At 43.5% G+C, this 18913-nt stretch overlaps 1 protein-coding gene and 1 long non-coding RNA gene across 6 annotated transcripts in view; one reads left to right on the top strand and one right to left on the bottom strand.

Moving 5' to 3' along the window:
- Window positions 1-1101: 1101 nt before the first annotated feature.
- The window catches only part of LRRC63 (leucine rich repeat containing 63), a 57628-nt gene continuing 39816 nt past the window's right edge, over window positions 1102-18913 (bottom strand). For 3 of the 4 annotated variants that reach the window (XM_045013496.1, XM_045013490.1, XM_045013506.1), the window contains exons 8-10: window positions 9453-9536; window positions 4739-4978; window positions 1103-3631 (exon numbers count right to left, since the gene is read on the bottom strand). In XM_045013496.1, coding sequence (XP_044869431.1) covers window positions 3448-3631; window positions 4739-4978; window positions 9453-9536 — 508 coding nt within the window. In that variant the 3' untranslated portion in view covers window positions 1103-3447. Of the gene's footprint in view, window positions 3632-4738; window positions 4979-9452; window positions 9537-18913 lie in introns of all 4 variants that reach the window. The other variant, XM_045013482.1, reaches the window with a different exon arrangement.
- Window positions 7899-14282, top strand: LOC123368603. Of its 2 annotated transcripts, none has more exons than XR_006578834.1 (3): window positions 7899-7954; window positions 11477-11532; window positions 12521-14282. It is a non-coding gene; the product is annotated as an uncharacterized LOC123368603 (long non-coding RNA). The 2 variants fall into 2 exon arrangements; XR_006578833.1 differs by lacking the exon at window positions 7899-7954 and adding an exon at window positions 10860-11193.

Below are 18913 nucleotides of genomic sequence, written 5' to 3'. Positions count from 1 at the left end.
TGCTGACAGCTGCTTCAGCCCTGTGTTGGGCTCTCTTCCCATCACTTGTCCCTCTAGCCATGTTTACTCCTGGGGGAATTCTGTGCCACTGCACACACACAGACTTCATGTCCCCCACGGATTTATTTTTTCTCCGCAGAAAATACATTCTGCTTAAAAGGAGCTGCAGTTACAACTCCCACCCACCAGGGGCTGCTGTGGCACTAGAACAGGGAGCAGCTGGCTCACTGTAGCAGCCATCAGCCAATAGGGAGGAGGAGTGGCTGTTTCTCACAGCGTCCTGCCCGCAGGGCCAGGTGAAGAGGCATATGATATGGGGAGGGGGGTAGACAGAGCGGGGCACATGGGGCTGCTGGGGTGGGTCACATAGACTGTGGGGGCTGAATGGGACTGGGGGTGCAGAGACACATGGAGATGGGGGGCATAGGGGCAGGGCCACATGGGAATAGGGCCTGAGTGGCAGTGCAGGGATACATGGGGGTTGGAGTTGGCTGAGTGTGGGTACAGAGTCATATGGGGAGAAAGGGAAGCTTAGTGGGGGGGGGGTGCAAGGACACACGGGGATGGAGGGAGGAAGAGTGGCTGAGGTGGGGGCGCAGGGACACATGGGCACAGGAGCAAATGTGCCTGACTGAACGGAAGCAGTTAGCAGTCATCCAGGGTCTGCATGGGGGAGGCTCCCAATTCCCTGACAATCCCTCCCCCACAAAAAAAACTTGTATACTTCTCTCACCCGCACCCAACAACCCTCCACTTTCTTTCCCAGGCTCCTTCCCAGCACTTACTTCCCCTTCCCTCAGCTCCTCCATTACCCCTGACTCCCCCAAGCCTTTGCACTGCTTCTGAGGGGTGCTGGAAATACGTTTCTGTATAGTCGTTTAAATGAATTATTACTCAAAGTTCTCTATTAATATGCCTAGTAAGGAATCTATTGTCAGACAACATTTCCTGAATCTTTTTTGTTGTCTGTATTGTTACAGACTTACTTGTCGACAGGAATTTTGATATAAATTACCAAAATAATTGAAAGTGGCATGATTATATTGTGTTATTTTGACAAATAAAATATGTAGAATTTTGCAGACTATTTTGTGCAGAATTTTTAGGTGCAGAATTCCCCCAGGTGTACAGATCAGTTTAGTCTCACCCTTTTGGGGTAACAAAGTCCAACAAATAAAAGTTCAAATATGCTGACAAAAAGATCTTCAGTCCTCAGAATCCTGTACTCCTCACACCTTTCTTTCAGGGCTCTCCATCATCCTTGGCCCCCTTCTCAGGGCTTCACACCACTTTACCAGTGGCTGGTAGGGAAACCCAGCCCTCCTACTCCATAGGACAGATTGGCAAAGTTCACGGCCCCAGACTTCTTGCTGTCACCTCCTTAGGGCATGTCTACACTTAAAATGCTGCCTTGGCCAACTTGCGCTGCTGTAACACTTTAAGTTGCTGTAAGCTGACAGGAGAGAACTCTCTTGTGAGTGTTAATCCCACCTCCTTGAGAGGTGGTAGCTACATTGATGGGAGGGTTAGGTCAGTATAACTATGTCGCTCAGGGTGATGTCGTTATACCAACATAGGTCTGTAGTGCAGACCAGACCTTAGACTTCTCCCTCCCATGCCTCACTCATGCCTTCTCCCCTACAACCTCTCTACGTTATTCTTACTTTCAGGGCCCTCACCTGGAATCCCCCAACAAAATCCCAAACCCACAATTAAAATTTAACCCCACTTCTGCCTTCCTTGGGCTTGACCTTTCATCCTTCTTTCAGTTCCCTGCTGAATTCCCTGACTGACTCCCAGGACTCCCTCCTTAGAAGACCATATGCTGCTTTCTTTCAGGGCATACCTCTAGAACCAGCTCCACCCCAGTGGCTGCTCCCTGTCTCTCCTGGCCATATACCAGCCTTCTCTACACCCAGGCAAGGATACCAGGTCTTACTCCTCAATTGTCCTGGTCTCTCTAATCCCAGAGAGTGACTAAAGACTTACTTTTTCTCCCCCTGCAGCATTCTTCTACGGTGGGTTCCTGCTCTTTCTAATAACCACAACCCAGTTTGGCTTCTTCTCTAATTATGTCTGGCTCACCCTCCAGCTGCAACCACATGGGTTAAAATTGGTCTCTCGGGCCCACACAAACCCCTTCATGGCCTGTGTGGGATGAACACACCATTACAACTTCAAACAAGCAAAATACTGAACTATGAGCATTTCTGCTGTGACTTTACTTCCCTGAAACAGAGGAGATTTTGGGGAAAGACATCAGCCATAAAAGGTCTCTCCACAGATGCCACCAAAACCATGTGCTCCTATTGGCTGCTGCTGCTGCTACTAGCTATTTTGAGGAGAGCAAGCCCATCAAATCAAAACTGGCGACTGAGGGTGAAGAAATTCAGACTTCCTACTTAGGAAATCTGACAATCTTTTGAAATTTGCAGAGCAAATTTTTCTCCTGCCCTCAAGTTTAATTTTTTATTAAACATTTTCCACCAACCAATGTTTTGTATTTGACAATGTCACATTATATACAACGTTATTAAAAACAGGCATAGCCCAAACATCCTTTAAATACAAATTACAGGGTTCCTTTGGCAATCTCCTAGCTTGGGTTTTCACATTAACAAAATTAAGGACTATACAAACATATACATACATGTAATCGGCCAGACATTAGACTATTGGAGTCTGTCTCGTGTTCAAATAAATGAGAACACTATCTAGCAAATTTCACTTTAGCGTGAATTTCCTTTATCAAAGCTATTTGTAATAAAACATGCACTACGGCCAAGATTTCCAAAAACAACTAGTGATTTTGGGTGCCAACTTGAGACAATTTAACAAGGTCTGATTTTCGGACTGAGTGGCTCAGCACTTTCTGAAAAATCAGGCCTCCCTGAAGTGTCTCCAGTTGACAAAAAATGATTAGTTGTTTTTGAGAATCTTAGCCCACATACAGACTCTGCACCTGGATTACCAACAGTATATTGAGTCTGGGTTGCAGACATGTTCAAGAGGCACCTTTTTGTAATTGTGCCATTTAACAATTACTAATAGCCAAATTAGTATCTTGTCTGTGGCAGATAGTGTAGCACTTTAAAGCATTTTTTATACCAGTGGAAAAAAGCAGTTTTACTAGCATACTTTAATCATGTTCAATTCAAATCAAAGCCAGGTTACGTCCACACTCCTCTGGGAACTATGGGTATGTCTACACAGCACACGAGAAGGCTAGTGAGTGATCCCAAACAAACCTAATCAGGCAAAGACTCCTTTCCAAATAAAAATAGAACATTTAGGCCAGAAAGCAGTTTAAAGAGTATATGATAATTGCACAGAGAAAGTGATCCTAAACATTCCAGTATCACAAGCTATTTTCTTGTACAACATGACCTACAAGACCTCATATTTCTTAACTGCATTATATCACCGGTTTCTCTGCTGCAACCCAGATCAATTTCCATAAAGCATTCGAGTCAAAGAGTCAGTCTGAGACATGAAGCTGCTGTAACAGGATGGTGAGCAGGCATTAAAGAGAAAAGGAAGTTTGCGGAATCTAAATATGTTCCTGCAAGATCGAATGAGACGAAGTCCTTGACCATACAAGGGTCCTTTGCAGCAGTCACAGACTCTACAGCTAAGATGGAGAGAAAAATGAGTCAGAAACATTGCACATGACTATACACACACAGTACATTCCAGTTCACTTTCTGCATCCTCAACTAGAAATTAAAGGATCTAGCTGGCCTCACATTGATTCTGAGACTGATGGTTATGGAAGGTTCCTGCACTTCCTGAACTACATTGTGGTGTAGGCTGCTCTCTATTCCAAGGGGGTAATTACTCCAGCCCTAAGGGTGTAGTTATACTTGGATGGCTCCAGTGGGGAAGGAGAAATGGAAGTCTGAGGCAGACAAGGTGAAAATAGAGAGATGCAGTGGATGGGTGGAGATAGTGCTGTCACTCCCAGAAATTGAGCTGGTATTTTTTTCAACTTAGGTTGTTCTGAAGCTCACAGCTCTCTCTTGAACAGACTGGTTCAGTGCACAACCTCCACATGAGGCTGCAGCAAACATTTCCGGCTGGAATATACTATGGTGAAAGGTGGCAGTACAGAACCCTAAGCTAGTTAAATGGATCAAAGCAATCATTTGCACATGATGTTTGATTAAATGTACAGTTCCATGTACATTTTTACCTCGATATAACACGACCCGATATAACACGAATTCAGATATAACGTGGTAAAGCAGTGCTCCGGGGGGGGGCAGGGCTGCGCACTCAGGTGGATCAAAGCAAGTTCGATATAACGCCGTTTCACCTATAACACGGTAAGATTTTTTGGCTCCCGAGGACAGCGTTATATCGAGGTAGAGGTGTATTATCAAAAATACATAGGTCTGGTATGCATTGAGATACATAGCTTAGTATACCTGCATGGGACTTGTTATATATTGACCAATAAGTAACAGCAATATTATTGATCAGCATTATTGTAATTTAATGTGAAGATGTCAATAACTTCTCTTAGCTTATTCTGTGGCTCACAGTGCATGGCATGCAGCTCCTACAGTGGAGAGCTACAGAGGTGGTTTCATGATGGAGAAAGTATACATTACCAGGTCTAAAGCTGGCGTCCTTCTGACATTGCCAGAATAAGTGATATGGGGCCATTGGTACATTTCTTGTGTAACCAAAACTCCCATGGAAGCCAGAGTGGCAGCTGGAGATTTCTGTCACTTACTTGTTTAATATTTCTTGAATATCCTTTGAGATCTCAGTATATCTTTGCCACATCTTGTTGCTGGAGAAGCAAAGGGCAGCCAGATCAGTAAGTCTCTGTGGTTGGTTCTGGCTGTTTTCTTTCCATAAGAAGGGATGCATTAAATTATTCTCTGTGTTAAGGAGTTTCAGGGGAAGTCTCAAAACCTCACAAGGCAAAGCACACAGCTGATTTCCTTCAACATTCAGATATTCCAGTGCCCTGTAATTTTAAAGACCACCAAATTATGTACACAATTCATCTCAGCTATAATTGTATACATATCCTACTTCCCACTTGCTGAGTTACTGCACCAAGAGGGCACATGTATAGAAGGCTAAGTTTTAAAAAAAAATACATTTTAAGTGTTGATGCAATTATGTGCACAAAGAGAATTATTTTCTGAAGTACAATTTAAACAACTAATGCAACTGGAAATAAGGGATTGTGTGTGTATCCAACTGAATGCTTAAGCCAGGTGTCCAAACACACACATAGGCCATCATCAGATTTCTCAGAAACTTAATGGTAAGTGTGTATGTTCTTAATTTCACACTCTTGCTTATTAACATGTAGGTATACTTCAATATCTGCCCTCCCTCTGCTCATATAAACAGCTGCCGATATACTCTCAAACTTTCTAACCAAAACCAGAGACAGATTGACCCTTTGTGGGAAAAAATTCCTTTTGCCTAGTGTCACAATTTAGGGCAACTGCACCTGTTTTTCCCCTCTACAGTCCAGCAAGGGCAACCATTCTCAAGTTACCGGCTCTCCCAGTCATTAGCTGTTCTGGGCAGAGACCCACATCTTGGTCCCTTCTGACTGGAGTATCTCCAGGCTGCACAGTTCCCTGCCTTCACTGTGTTACTCCCAGCACAGACGAGTTGCCCCATGGCACCTATGTGCTTTCTCTTTAGGGATGGTTAACAGGTGTAATTGTTGCACTTATAAGGTATCATACAGCACTTCCCATGCAAACCTACTTTATTCTTAAGGTTCAAAGCATTACAGAAAAAACATATTAAAACAATAAAAGAATCTACACACAGGGGCGGCACGAGGCACCAGCAAAGCAAGCAGGTGGTTGGGGCAGCCCATTTGCAGGGGCAGTAGCCCACAGGGATCCAGCCTGGGAGCTGAGAACCAACAGGGGGGCCCTGGGAGCTGTAGTTCCTTGGTTAGCTCCCTGCCTATAGAGCCAGCCCTGGAGCAGGGAAATAACTACATTTCCCAGCATTCCCTTGGCTGCTATCAACAGGAAAGGGAGGGGGAGGGAGTATGGTAGCTGAAACCTCATGCTGCAGATTGCTGTGAATGGAGAGCTCACTGCTAGAATTTAAAATGAAAAGTAAGGGAGGGGAGGCTCTGCTAGGGGACTTCGGCAGCTTTAGATACAGTACCAGGCACGTAGGAGGATTTCCACGTCTGAGGCATGGAAGCAGAAATTGACTTTTCCTTTCCAGATTTGGCTAATATTCAGAAAGGGAATCTAGCACCTGCCTTCCAGATTTGAACACCTCAAAATTCAGGAGTGCTCAAGCTCAGTTTGGGCAGCTGTTACTTCATTTCTGCCAAATCAAATATACTGATCCACTGTAATTTGTGTAGAAAAAGTAGGATAAAATTGAGCAAGAAATGCTTCCCAGTGGTTTTTAGGACTGGAATTGCTATTTTCAACAGCCATTGCCTTTTTTTTTTAGTTTTATTTGTTTAAAAGGAAAACAGTGATATTGCACTGGCAAATTCCCCATAGAAACAAAGAGTGGAACAAAAGAATAATAAAGGCACCTCAACTTTTCCTCATTTATGGAGGACAGTCTTATAATATGCATCCAGATATCCTCCAATCACACAAGCTGAAAATTGTTCCACTTTACTGCAGCTCTGTAACCATATGGGAACCAATCCTGTCTGTGTTCTGTGTACATCCAAAATTCCTGCTGAATGACCCGCCCTGGGAGCAAGTTACCAGTGACCCAGGGCTGGGGCGGAAGGAGGGTGCGGGTGGAGGGGGCAGAGCCCAGGGCTAGGGCAGCAGGGGGTGTGTGGGTGGGGGGGCACATTTGGGCGGGATGGGGGGAGAGCCCAGGGCTGGGACAGCAGGGGGGTGCAGGTTGGGGGGGAGAGCCCAGGGCTGGGGCGGTAGGGGGAGTGTGGGTGCAGGGAGGCCCAGAGCTGGGGCGGCAGGGGGTGCAGGTGGGGGGGAGCCCAGGGCTGGGGTAGAAGAGGAGTGTGGGGGGGAGCCCAGGGTTGGGGTGGGGGCAGCCAAAATTTTTTTGCTTGGGGCGGCAAAAAACCTAGAGCTGGCCCTGTCTACACACATGCTAATAAACTGACCAGTCCTCACCCCAGCCCTAACATGGGCTCTGGAAGGAGCAGTCCTTCGACACCCCACATTAAGGGTTGTCTTTTAGAAACAAATTCATCACAGCTTCAGCTCAGAACATGCCAACAGTCATATGGGGCCTCAGTGGGTCTTGCCCTTCCAACCCTTCCCTAGAGCAGTGGCTCTCAACCAGTAGTACATATACCCCTGGGGGTACGCAGTGGTATTCCAGGGGTACATCAACTCATCTTGATAGTTGCTTAGTTTTACAACAGGCTACATAAAAACACGACCCAAGTCAGTACAAACTAAATTTCATACAGACAGTGACTTGTTTATACTGCTCTATATACTGTGGCAAACCCAGGCAAAATGGCTACAAAGGGAGGGGTAGGAATTAGTCCCAGGGGGGCTAAAAGGCTTCTCCCTATCCATTGAGGAGAGACAGCCATGAGAAATTAGATTCAGCTGGAACAGGGGTTACTAGGGAACTAATTTGGTTCAGCTGGCCCCAATTGCTGGTGACCTTTTTAAACCCTCCCTGGCAGGGAAACAGGGGGGAAGAGAGAGAGAGAGAGAGAGAGAGAGAGAGAGAGAGAGAAAGAGAAAGAAAAAAAAAAAAAAAAAAAAAAAAAGCAAGCTGCCAGCAAATAGGTGCAGCAAGGCTCTGCTCTATTCCAGCAAGGGAGACTATACTCTGTCCCTAGAAGGGGAGAAAAACAGCAAGGGACTGACTGAGAGGAGGATCAACCAGACCCTGTGTGACTGGGAAGGCTTTTACTTTGCCCAAGCCTGTGTCTCCAAGGCAAAAAGGGACTGAGTCAGCTGAGGAGAAGCAGGTACTTTGCCACAATACTATATGCTGAAAAGTAAGTACAATATTTATAGTCCAATTGATTTATTTTATAATTATATGGTAAAAATGAGAGTCAGCAATTTTTCAGTAATAGTCTGCCGTGACACTTTTTTGTATTTTTATGTCTGATTTTATAAGCAAATAGTTTTTAAGTGAGGTGAAATCTGGGGTACACAAGACAAATCAAACTCCTGAAAGCAGTACTGTAGTCCGAAAAGGCTGAGAGCCACTGCCCTAAAGGATTGGGGCCCTCCCTGGAACACAGGTCCTGTCTGTTTGCTGGCTCAGGAAGAAGGCCATGAGCCAGTTTAAAACAGGCTGTTTATCCAAAAACCCTTTCTTTATCTGTTGGTCCCTGGAGAATCCACTCTGAACTGGTATATGTGAACCTCTCCAGAGGGTGGCTTCAAAGGGTTTATAATGGAACAAGTATATTAGCAGCCCCCTCCCTACTAGAGAAGGTACATACAATGCCACAATAACACACATACAATTGCTTTTAATACAATATACCCCAAAGGTGTTAACCTTAATTCTAAAAGGTATCTTAATTCCATATTTCAGAGTAGCAGCTGTGTTAGTCTGTATCTGCAAAAAGAACAGGAGTACTTGTGGCACCTTAGAGACAAATAAATGTATTTCAGCATAAGCTTCCGTGGGCTACAGATGCATCCGAAGAAGTGGGCTGTAGCCCATGAAAGCTTATACTCAAATAAATTTGTTAGTCTCTAAGGTGCCACAAGTACTCCTGTTCTTAATTCCATATGTTTTTTTTCCAGAAAAACTTTTTCTGTCTGTCACAAAGTTTCTACTGTATCATTTCCATGAAGCCAAAGTATTAACCTCTCCTGCTTATCACACACAAACACACTGGGGGTATGTCTACACTGCAAGTGAATGTGTAATTGTGGCATGGCAGACATAATTGTGCTAGCTTTAACCTAGCTAATGTGTAATAATAGTAGTGAAGAAGTGGGAGCATGGGCTAGCAATCAGCGTACAAGGGGATCCTGGGTATGTACTCCGGTGCCCATGCTAAAACCCCTGCGCCCACATGGTCACTACAGTTGTTACCCATGCTAGCTGGATTAAAGCTAGCGCAGGTATTCCTACCTGCACTGCAATCACACCTTCACTTGTCCATTCTGGGAATGACAATGTGGTTTACATGATATGGGGGCATACAATTACAGGGATCATGCATGCAAATTAGGCAAGTGCACATGCATATAGGCACAATTAGCAAATGATCATAATTTGTGTGAATTTACCTGATTTACAAGCATAATCATGATATTTAAGCAACTGGGCACGCATTTAATTTTAAAAATCAGACCCCTGTCACAGGGCAGTGGGCCAGACTGTGATCTCTGTTATATGGTGCAAATCCAGAGTAAATCCATGGACATCAGTAGTGTTACTCCAGATTTACTAATAACAATCGACTTCCTAATGGGCTCACAATATTTTTACACATAGGTCTGGTTCCAGTGTATATTATGTATCAATACCTGAGATTCCTGATTTCATGAGGGATAACGCTAATATCATTGAAGGAAACATCCAGATAACTAAGATATGGTAATAAAAACAGCCTGAAAAAGAGAAAACACAGTATATTACAGAAGAACTAGTTAAATACATTGATCTATGCTAATCGATATATTGTGTATATCTTATTTATATCTACCTATAAAATCTGTGATGCAGCAGCTGCTATCAGTGTTAACTGTTGAGAGTTTAAAAAGACTGATTTATTCCCCTTGGTCAGACAGGTGTCTAGAAGGGAACAAGTCCTTTCAAAACCATCCATTTCTTAGGCTCATGGTAGTCAAAAATGAGCAGAAAACAGAAAACATTCCACTAAGATGTGGTGTCACCCCAAAATTGGAAATAACTCCATGCACAGAAGCTAATATGCTGACAATATAAAGCAATATTACGAATGAAATAGCTGCATTGTGAATTTATTCCAAACAGGATTCCTCCTCGCCTCCCTCCTTGGTGTGTGTTTGTGAGCCAAAATCCCCACGCAGAGAGAGCGAGAGAGAGAAAGAGGTTGAAGTACTGGCAGGTTGAGTCCCAAAGCGTATTCAACTCCTTCAACTCCTATACTGTATTCTGCAAATCCTCAGGGGAGTCACTTGAGTGAAGCCAGCAAATTGTCTTGCTGCTGTTGTGTACCATCAGCCAACTGTACTGTCACTGCTGGCAAAAGGTTCAAAGAGCCACACAGACAGACCTGATAGGTGTATTAGGCTGAGGACTGTAGCATTGGGTTTTCCTGTGTAACCATGGCCTGTGTGCATTTCAAGCAGTGGCTCCATTAGAGACCTCTAGAAATTGTGAAAATATTATCCTCCAGTACTATTTGTTACTAGCTGTGATGCTGGCAGACCAGGTGCCAGCTCATGCGAAGGCCCAGGGCCTCACTGAACACTAACAAATACATAGCTGGAAACCAGTCTGACTTACCTGGGTGTTAGTATTGTTAAGATAAATATTAGAGTTGTAAGAATGTGTTTGGTGTTTAGACCTTATGAACAGTGTAGGATGCTGCATGTGCGAAAAAAATGGTACCAGCTGTGAAGCAACTCTGAATACCATGGATCTACTGTCACGACAAAAGTTTTGTGTTTGTCTTGTTGCTAGCGTTGTTGTGTATTGTGTGTTTTTTTTAAAGTGAATACTATATTAGGAAAAAAATGATGAACATAAAATGTAAGCACAAAATAAAATTACCAAGGCTACAGAAGTGTAGGTATGGACCTCCAAGGTTATAGATGCAGACAATGGGGGTGCATTTGTGGGGGAAATTTTTACCATGATGATGCATGCTTTGGGAATTAAACAAAAGTTTCATATCCTGTACCGACCCCAATCCTCAGGACAGGTGGAAAGAATGAATCACACCATTAAAGAGGCACTGCAAAAAGTGGTAGACCACACTAGTAAGAACTGGCCTGAAAAGCTGCCCTTGATCCTGGCTACCATCTGCAGCAGTGACAGGCTGAAGACAAAAATCCAGCTGTACCAAATTGGCACCTGATGCGGTTAATGATTAATCCTGAATGCCTCACTAGAGATTGTGAAGAACACCCTATGGCAACCCAGCATGACTACTTTCAGTGGCTTAAACAAGAAGACAAAACTACCTTACAGTATAGGATGAATCAAGCCATTGAACAAATTAATACAAAACTGTACAAGCAAAAAGCCACCGATTCTGAGCTATGGGAAGCCGGTGACCAGGTAATGCATTTAAAGCTAGGGAAAAAGGATCATGCCCTGGATTCTAAGTGGACAGGTCCCTATTCCATAGGTGACCATCTTAGACCCTAGTGTACCATATTGAAAAAGACGGCAAACTGATCTGTGACACATGAACCCACTTAAAATTGTTTTCCTAATTTGTTTGTGTTTAATTATTACACAATTATATTTAATATTTTATATATTTTATATTATATTATATATTATATTTAATATGACTAGAAGTATACCTGCCAATAATCACGTGAATTCCTCCCGATAGAGATTCCCTCGCACACTACCTGATCCTAAGGGAGTCCTGCCAGAAACCTGCTAAGGGTAAGATGTTGTTGTTTTGGGGGATATTCATAAGCTTTTGGGGTTCAGGGATAACACATGTACATTGGGGACTACAATGGTTTAATTGGACAGAGTGGAACAGGGTTCAGGAAATACCCATACATAACAATACCCTGTATGGGACCTTCACACAAATTACATTGCAAGCCCAAGTTAATATAACCAATGAGGATCATGACTGCGTGATTGAAGTGATAACCCCTACGGAGCCAATTATGGATTTTAATCCTTTTTGTGAACCTGGTTCACACACCTTTCCACCATTCACACCAGGACCATTAGAGGTCCACACGATTAGTGTGGGTGAACAAAACTCTTTTTGTGGGCAACATAACAGTGCTACTGTTAAATGGCCTTCCAATCATGGAAAGACCCTACCCACATTTACTTAAAAAAACAACCACCAATTAAGGCATACATGGCACCCATGATAACGCTACACATCACAGTTAATTGGATAAAGGATAATGTGACCATCACACAGCCCAAATGTGCACCATACAGCACCCCCTTATTCAACGCTTGTTTTTGTTTCAAGGAGCCATACCATTCTCCCCTTTGTGGGAAGAGAGATCTAGCCAGTACTATACTGGGAGGCAGAGGAGCTGGAACAGGAATATTAAATTCAGTGGATCTGGAAGCATTAAAAACAAACCTGTGTGGTAGCTTTACACCACAAAATAGCAAAAAGGCAAGAACACCAAATCACTGAGTTGGTACAGAGAGGGGTGGATACGTTAAATCTACAGTGGCACATTTGGGACCACATCTACATTTTGGGCTTATTATGCCACTATGCGAGACATAGCTGATAAAATAGCTATAGCCTTATGGTGGTCTGAGCAACCGCTGTTAGCCATTCTTTTAACAGAAAGAGAGATGGATTAGATTTGAGCCAAGGATGTGTCTGCCTTAACTCCCCTTCTCATCAGACATAGAAATAATCTTCTCCTCCCTTATGTTCCAGAATGGTATAAGCCTATGGACTCAGACGTATACAAAACACCCTAACTGGACACATCGCTATCCAGGTGATGCGGATTCACCCTGCCAGATACCTGAAAACCTTGTATTCTTTCTTAGCACTCCCAATCCTACAGGGAAGGCATATTTGCACCCCACGGTTGGCAGGAATGTATTTAAATAATAAAGAAGCGATCAGTGATCGCCCTGTGGGTATAAAAAAAGGACTACTTGACAGTGGGTATGCCCCACCTTGCCAATTTTAGAGGAGCATTGCTCCATGCAAATCAAAAATTTAGCAACATGCTACTGGGATGAATTGGTTAATAGCACCACCAAAGTATACTATGATGGGAAAAATTATGTTTGTATGATTGGACTGGAAAAAATTGTGTGGCAGGAAAAGTATACTCAAAGGCCACCTGTACAACAATGTATGTGCAATGTGACAATATTGCGAACTCCCACCATGACTTACTATTTTCTAGTTCATAAAAATAAGGATATTAACCTAGTAGATACCAATAATGCCCTGAGTTTTAATTTTTCTTTGGGGGCTAATTGGACCACCTCATACCAATGGCTTGCAAGGAATAAGCAGATTAGTCAATTAACTTCAGCAACCCGGACAAAAGTACTAACACGAAGTCTGGCTATTTTGCACCAACTAACTGAAATTCTGAAAGTATCCACCCAAGCTCAACAAATGATGGTGCACCATTGGTATGGCATTTTTAGAGGCTGGTCCCCCTCATGGACATCAGTTTTAAATATTATGATTCATCTCATAATTGTTTTCTTTGTACAAATGGAATAATGTTTGTCTTTATGTGCTGTTGGATGGAAAGAATGTACCTCAAATTAAAACCACAAGCCCAAATTGCTTCGCAATACGTTGCCTTAAAGCAATTACACGAGATGTGACCCATTTAATATATTGATATTAAAGGGTCAAAAGGGGGACAATGTAGGCCAAAAGCCTAATGGGGGGAAAAACTGTCTTATGTAAATTGTACTCCATTTTGCTTATTTTGCTTTGTACTCCATTTTGCTAGGTTTGAATTAGTAAGAAGAAATTGTTCTGAGTTTATTCTTTGCTGATTATGTCAATGATTGTTCTTAGAAGAATAGAAGTTTTATGGCTATAATTCTTGCCTTTGAAATCATTTACTGTTTTGTGTGTGAGTGAAGAATGTATGGCATACTGATTAACAGAGAAGAGACGGGAGGCACCAGTACTGATGGGCTGGATGGTTGAGAGGGGAGCGAAGGAGTTGAGAGGCACCAACTTTATTATCAGAATCACCCTGATGGCAGATTGACGACCCTAAAGCAAAGGCATATACCCCAAGGACAAGCTAAGGAGTTCAGCCAGAGGGATGAGATAAACAGCTGCGGATCCTCCCGGTAACAACTCAAAATAATGCTGATTAAGAGCAACCTTGACTACCTCATGATTAACCGCTCCAGTGTGCCACAGCAAGGTCCATAGACTTGTATGGGAACTTATTACTATAAAAGAAGGGTGTATTGCCATGGGACTTTAGGTTTGTTCTGCATCAACATCGGAGCTTCAGACGCGTTCAACAGAGATCCAGCTTCCCTCCTTCATGTGCAGTTTCAGCTGGCCTCTGGAACTGACCGAGCAAAACAAAGGACTGGTAACTATAAGATCCAGCTGCAGAACCTTTTGTGTGTATGTGTAAGCATATGCTGATTTTGATATTTAAACTGTACTCTCAGTAAACACGGTGTATTGCCTTATCCCCTTGAAAGATTCCATGTGCTTCTTATCATAGAATATCAGGGTTGGAAGGGACCTCAGGAGGTCATCAAGCCCAGTCCCCTGCTCAAAGGGGAAACCTGTCCCCAGATTTTTGCCCTAATCCCTACATGGCCCCCTCAAGGATTGAGCTCATAACCCTGGGTTGAGTAGGCCAATGCTCAAACCACTGAGCTATCCCTCACTTACAGCCACTGCAACCCATGGTATAAAGTTATATTGAGTGTTTGCATTGTAAATATCTGCTATTGTGTAACTCAGGGCAGGTCTACACTGCATTGGCGTAGGTGCACCGATGCAGCTACGCTGCTGTAGCACTTAAATGAAGACTCTTACACTGATGGAAGAGAGCTCTCCTGTTGGCGTAGTTAATACATCTCCGCACTAAGCTCTCTGGTTGACATAGCACTCTCTACACAGGGGTTAAGATCAATATACTGTGTCACTCAGGGGTGTGGATTTTTCACATTCCTGAGTGATGCAGTTATATGGACGTAGGTCTGTAGTGTAGAACTGGCCTCAAACAGGAAAAGAAGTATTAATTAATGTAAAGTGCTAGTCCTTCAGACAAAAGAGCCTTTGAAACCAAATGAGCCATTGTAAGACATCAAAAGGACAAAGACTGATTTCCCACCCCACTCTCATGAAGAGGCATCAGGAGCCGACACTTGTTCTATCAAAGTGTGGACTCTGGAGAGAAGGGGATAAAAATCCCTGACAAGGACAAACTGGATCTTTATGCATCTGGAGTCTAAGAGGCAAAGATTCCTAAACATAAGCAAGCGATTCCCATGCTGCTTGGCATAGGTCAGTCCTAGAGCACATATAGAGCTGCTTATTATAGAAGCGTATATCACCTTTTTAAATCCATTTAAAAATCCACTGTAACTCATTTGTGTCTCTGTTTCTTAACTTTTTATAAGTTAATAAAACTTTGTTTTATTACATGATTGGCTATTGCCTTGATTTGAGATAGGAGTACAACTGATCTGGGGTAAGAGACTGGTCCTCTGAGACTGGCAGTAACTTGAATATTGTTGTGATTTCTGGTGTAAAGTGATCATCTGTCAGATAGTCCAGCTTGCCGGTGTGGCAAGATAGACTGGAATGCCCAAGGCAACCGTCTTTGACTCCCTGGTAAGACTGTTGTAGTGCTTTAGGAGTTCACATTTTGTTACTGGGTTGGTGAAATGTAATTATAGAACAAGTTTGGGGCATCTGCCCTGCTTTTTAACAGTCTGCCCTGAGGTTGTCTCTTTTGGTCAGGAGCCACTCCAGCCAGCGCGACACGAATACTAAAATAGCACTGAAGCCTCAATTGAGGTCAGGCACTGTGCAACTTCACAGTAAAAGCTACAGCTTACAAACAAGAGATGAAAGATGAACGGTGGACGAAAAGGGGTACATACAATTAAAAAGTAAAGCGATCAGGGGAAGGTTGGGAAAGCCATGATCTGAAGTTAGTCAAAACAATCTTATGGGGGAACGGCCCAAGAATAGTGGAGTGGATGAGTTGAGGAAAGCATGGGTGAAGGAACAAGAATAAAAGTACTGAGGTGGGAGGCAGGAAAAGAAAGTTAGGAGTACAGAGGGTTGGAATTATACCATGAGCCTTCTTTACACAGAAGATCCATGGGTTTTTACACATCTTTACATGGCATAAATATAACAATGCATCCTGCCAATTTCAATGAATGCACACCACTACTTTGCATCCAGTAAATATATTATTAAAATTTTCCAGCTCCTTGTCAGGCAATTAGGTTGCTTGGTTTCACTTCTACAGGAGTTCTTCCCATATTGTAATGAGTCATTTGTTTGGCAAGCTATCAAATGTTCTTTCCTTTCCCAGCCACCTATAAGCTGTGTTTTAGGGAACTTAATGTTAAGTGATTCACAAGGCAATCATTTCAGAAGTAGAGAAGAGCATTATTTTTGACTATTGTTGATCAGTGGAAATTAGTTGTGTGTCTGGCTTTCACTTTCAGTGCACTGTCTTCTCAATTAAACCCAATAAATAAATTTGCCAGAAGAGTAGTAGTTGAGTTACAGAATTCCTTATGATAGATCCAGAACTAACAAGGACACTACCAAAGAAGGAAGATCCACAGATCACTTAAGGAGGTAGTGCCAAGAGAAAAGAGGTTATATGTAGATATATAATATTTCACCTGGTTGTGGCCTGGTCTACACTGCAAGGCAAGGTTGACCTAACTTTGTATCGACCTAGTTGCACATGTCTACACTTAAATTTGTCTCTGACTGATTGTAAGTGCCCCATTACAGAAATGCAGTAACACCACTTCCCCAAGCAGTGGTGAGCAGGGTAATGTACTGGGGTTGACGAACCACAAGTGTTGACACTGCATTACTTATGTTAACCCTATCAGTCCTCCTGCAGCTGTCCCATAATGCCTGACACTGACCACTCTGTTGAACTCTATTTCCCAGGGGTCTGGAGACCTGAAGGCCTCCAGCCCCTCTAAAGTCCTGTGAGTTTTTGAAATACCTTTTCATGATTGTCCAGCTTGGTAAGCACACTTACCAGCTCATCATTGTTGTATGCAACTGCCCAGCTGACCATGCCAGCTACACATCCAGAGATGCTCTGGCTTGGAGTAGACTAGAGATATTGGATCTCCTGGTCCTGTGGGGAGAACAGGCTATACAGGTGCAGTACAGACTAGACATAAAAATGTGGACACCTATGAGCAGATTGCACAGGGGATGCAGAAGTGGTATGGAAGGGATCAGCAGCAGTGCTGCATGAAAGCAGAGTATACCAGGAATACCACAAGGCCAGGGAGGCCAACAGTTGATCCAGTGCCAAGCCTCAGACCTCCCGCTTTTACAAAGACCTGCAAGCCATACTTGGTGGACACCCCATCACCCGCAGACAACCTTGGATACCTTTGAAGAGCCCGTCACAGGTCCCTCGCATGAACAGCGTGGAGGAGGAGGAGTAAAAGGAGGAGGGTGGGAGATATGCAGCTGTGGGAATGCTGCTATGCCGCAGACCAGTGAGTCCTGGCAGTTGAGCAGGGTAAGCCCAATGCAGGGGAAGAAACCTTGGATAAGTGTAAATGTATTTCCCATTATGGTGATGTACTAATGAAGCCCCCAACTTAACAGGACACAGCTATCGACATTTCATTAAATTTACTCATACTACAAAGAGATGTAGAGTTGTTTATGTGCTTTTCATTTCCCTGTACAGTTAGGCAGAATGGACCATGTGAAGCAGTTTGTGTATGTACACAGGTGTCCCTTGAATCCTCCAGAGAGATCGTAATGAAACTTTCATGGAGGTATTCTGCACTCCCTTCCTGAAGATTTCTAGCAGGGCAGCCTTATTTCTTCCTCTGAGGTAGGATGTTTTCCCATGCCAGTCGTGATTACTGCAATGGTGCTTGCCCATGTTAACAGGCCAGCAGCATATGGACCTGAGCATCTTTGGGAAGTCAGCAGCAGCTGTGCTCTCTGTGCCTTTGTTACTCTCCACTAAAATCACTATCACCTGTGGACAATGGTGCCATTGTTCAGTGCCATTGCCATATACTCATGGTTTTAAACAACTGAGCAATTTCTGTCTCATCTCCCTCACCCATGCTAGGCCATGCTCACCATGTTTGGTGCTGTGAGTGGTGCCATGCACAAGCACTCCGAAGCAGAAGTGTCAATATTCATGTCTGGTTTAACACTCTAGGGGAGCGAGGGAAGGGAGTTCTGAATCTTAACGTTCACTTTCTTTTGTGACTATACTAACACTAGTACCTCTGTGTGTTTTATCTGTAGCTGCTGCCATTGTGGCTTTGAGGGGTTCCCCCTCCACACTGATGGAATGGCTGTGTCAGATAAGAAAGAGAAAAACAAGGACTCAGGATAACATGTTCAGTGAGATTCTGCAAGCCAGGGCTGCATTAGACTGTGAACAAAGTGCCTGAAGGGTGAATATTGCAGACTGTATGGAGAAGGAAAGAGCAGACAGGAGAAAGGCCCAAGAGTCACAATAGGAAAATGAGAGGGAGATGCATCAGGATATAATGGGGCTTCTCCAGCAGCAAACACAGATGCTGCAAACTCTTGTGGACCTAGTGGTTCAACAATCCCAGCTCACTTCCTTTTGCAGTGTCTGGAGAACTCCATTATAGCACCTCCCTACATCTCTTTCCCCCAGCATTCCACGTGGTCTTGGTGGCTGGGCATCCCTACCCTATCACTCCACCCCAGGAGCCATAAACAACCACAGCTTCACATGCACTAACCTATGAAAGCCCCAGTTGCTGTATGTGTAGCTAAAATGGACATGAACATTCTTTCGCCCTGTTAAGTTCTGTTCTATTAATTAAGTTTTTAATGTATTTGCTTTTAAGTTGCACAGATTTTTCTTTGTATTGGTTTTGTTACTCAAATTCTATTATTTGGAGAATAATTCATCTTTATTAGTTCAGAACATATGCTTCAGAGTCTCTAGCAGTACTGAAAGCAACCACTTACTGGTTTCCGTACAGTATGATACAAAACTCATAGAATCAGTGGCAAACAGTGTAATAATCATAAATGTACAGCAAGCACCACACATTTCCTAACAGGCCCCCACACTGCAGAGCCAGG

The sequence above is a fragment of the Mauremys mutica genome, chromosome 1, assembly GCF_020497125.1.
Source record: "Mauremys mutica isolate MM-2020 ecotype Southern chromosome 1, ASM2049712v1, whole genome shotgun sequence".
In the NCBI taxonomy this organism is placed as follows: Eukaryota; Metazoa; Chordata; order Testudines; family Geoemydidae; genus Mauremys; species Mauremys mutica.
This window is presented reverse-complemented; position numbering and strand designations above follow the sequence as displayed.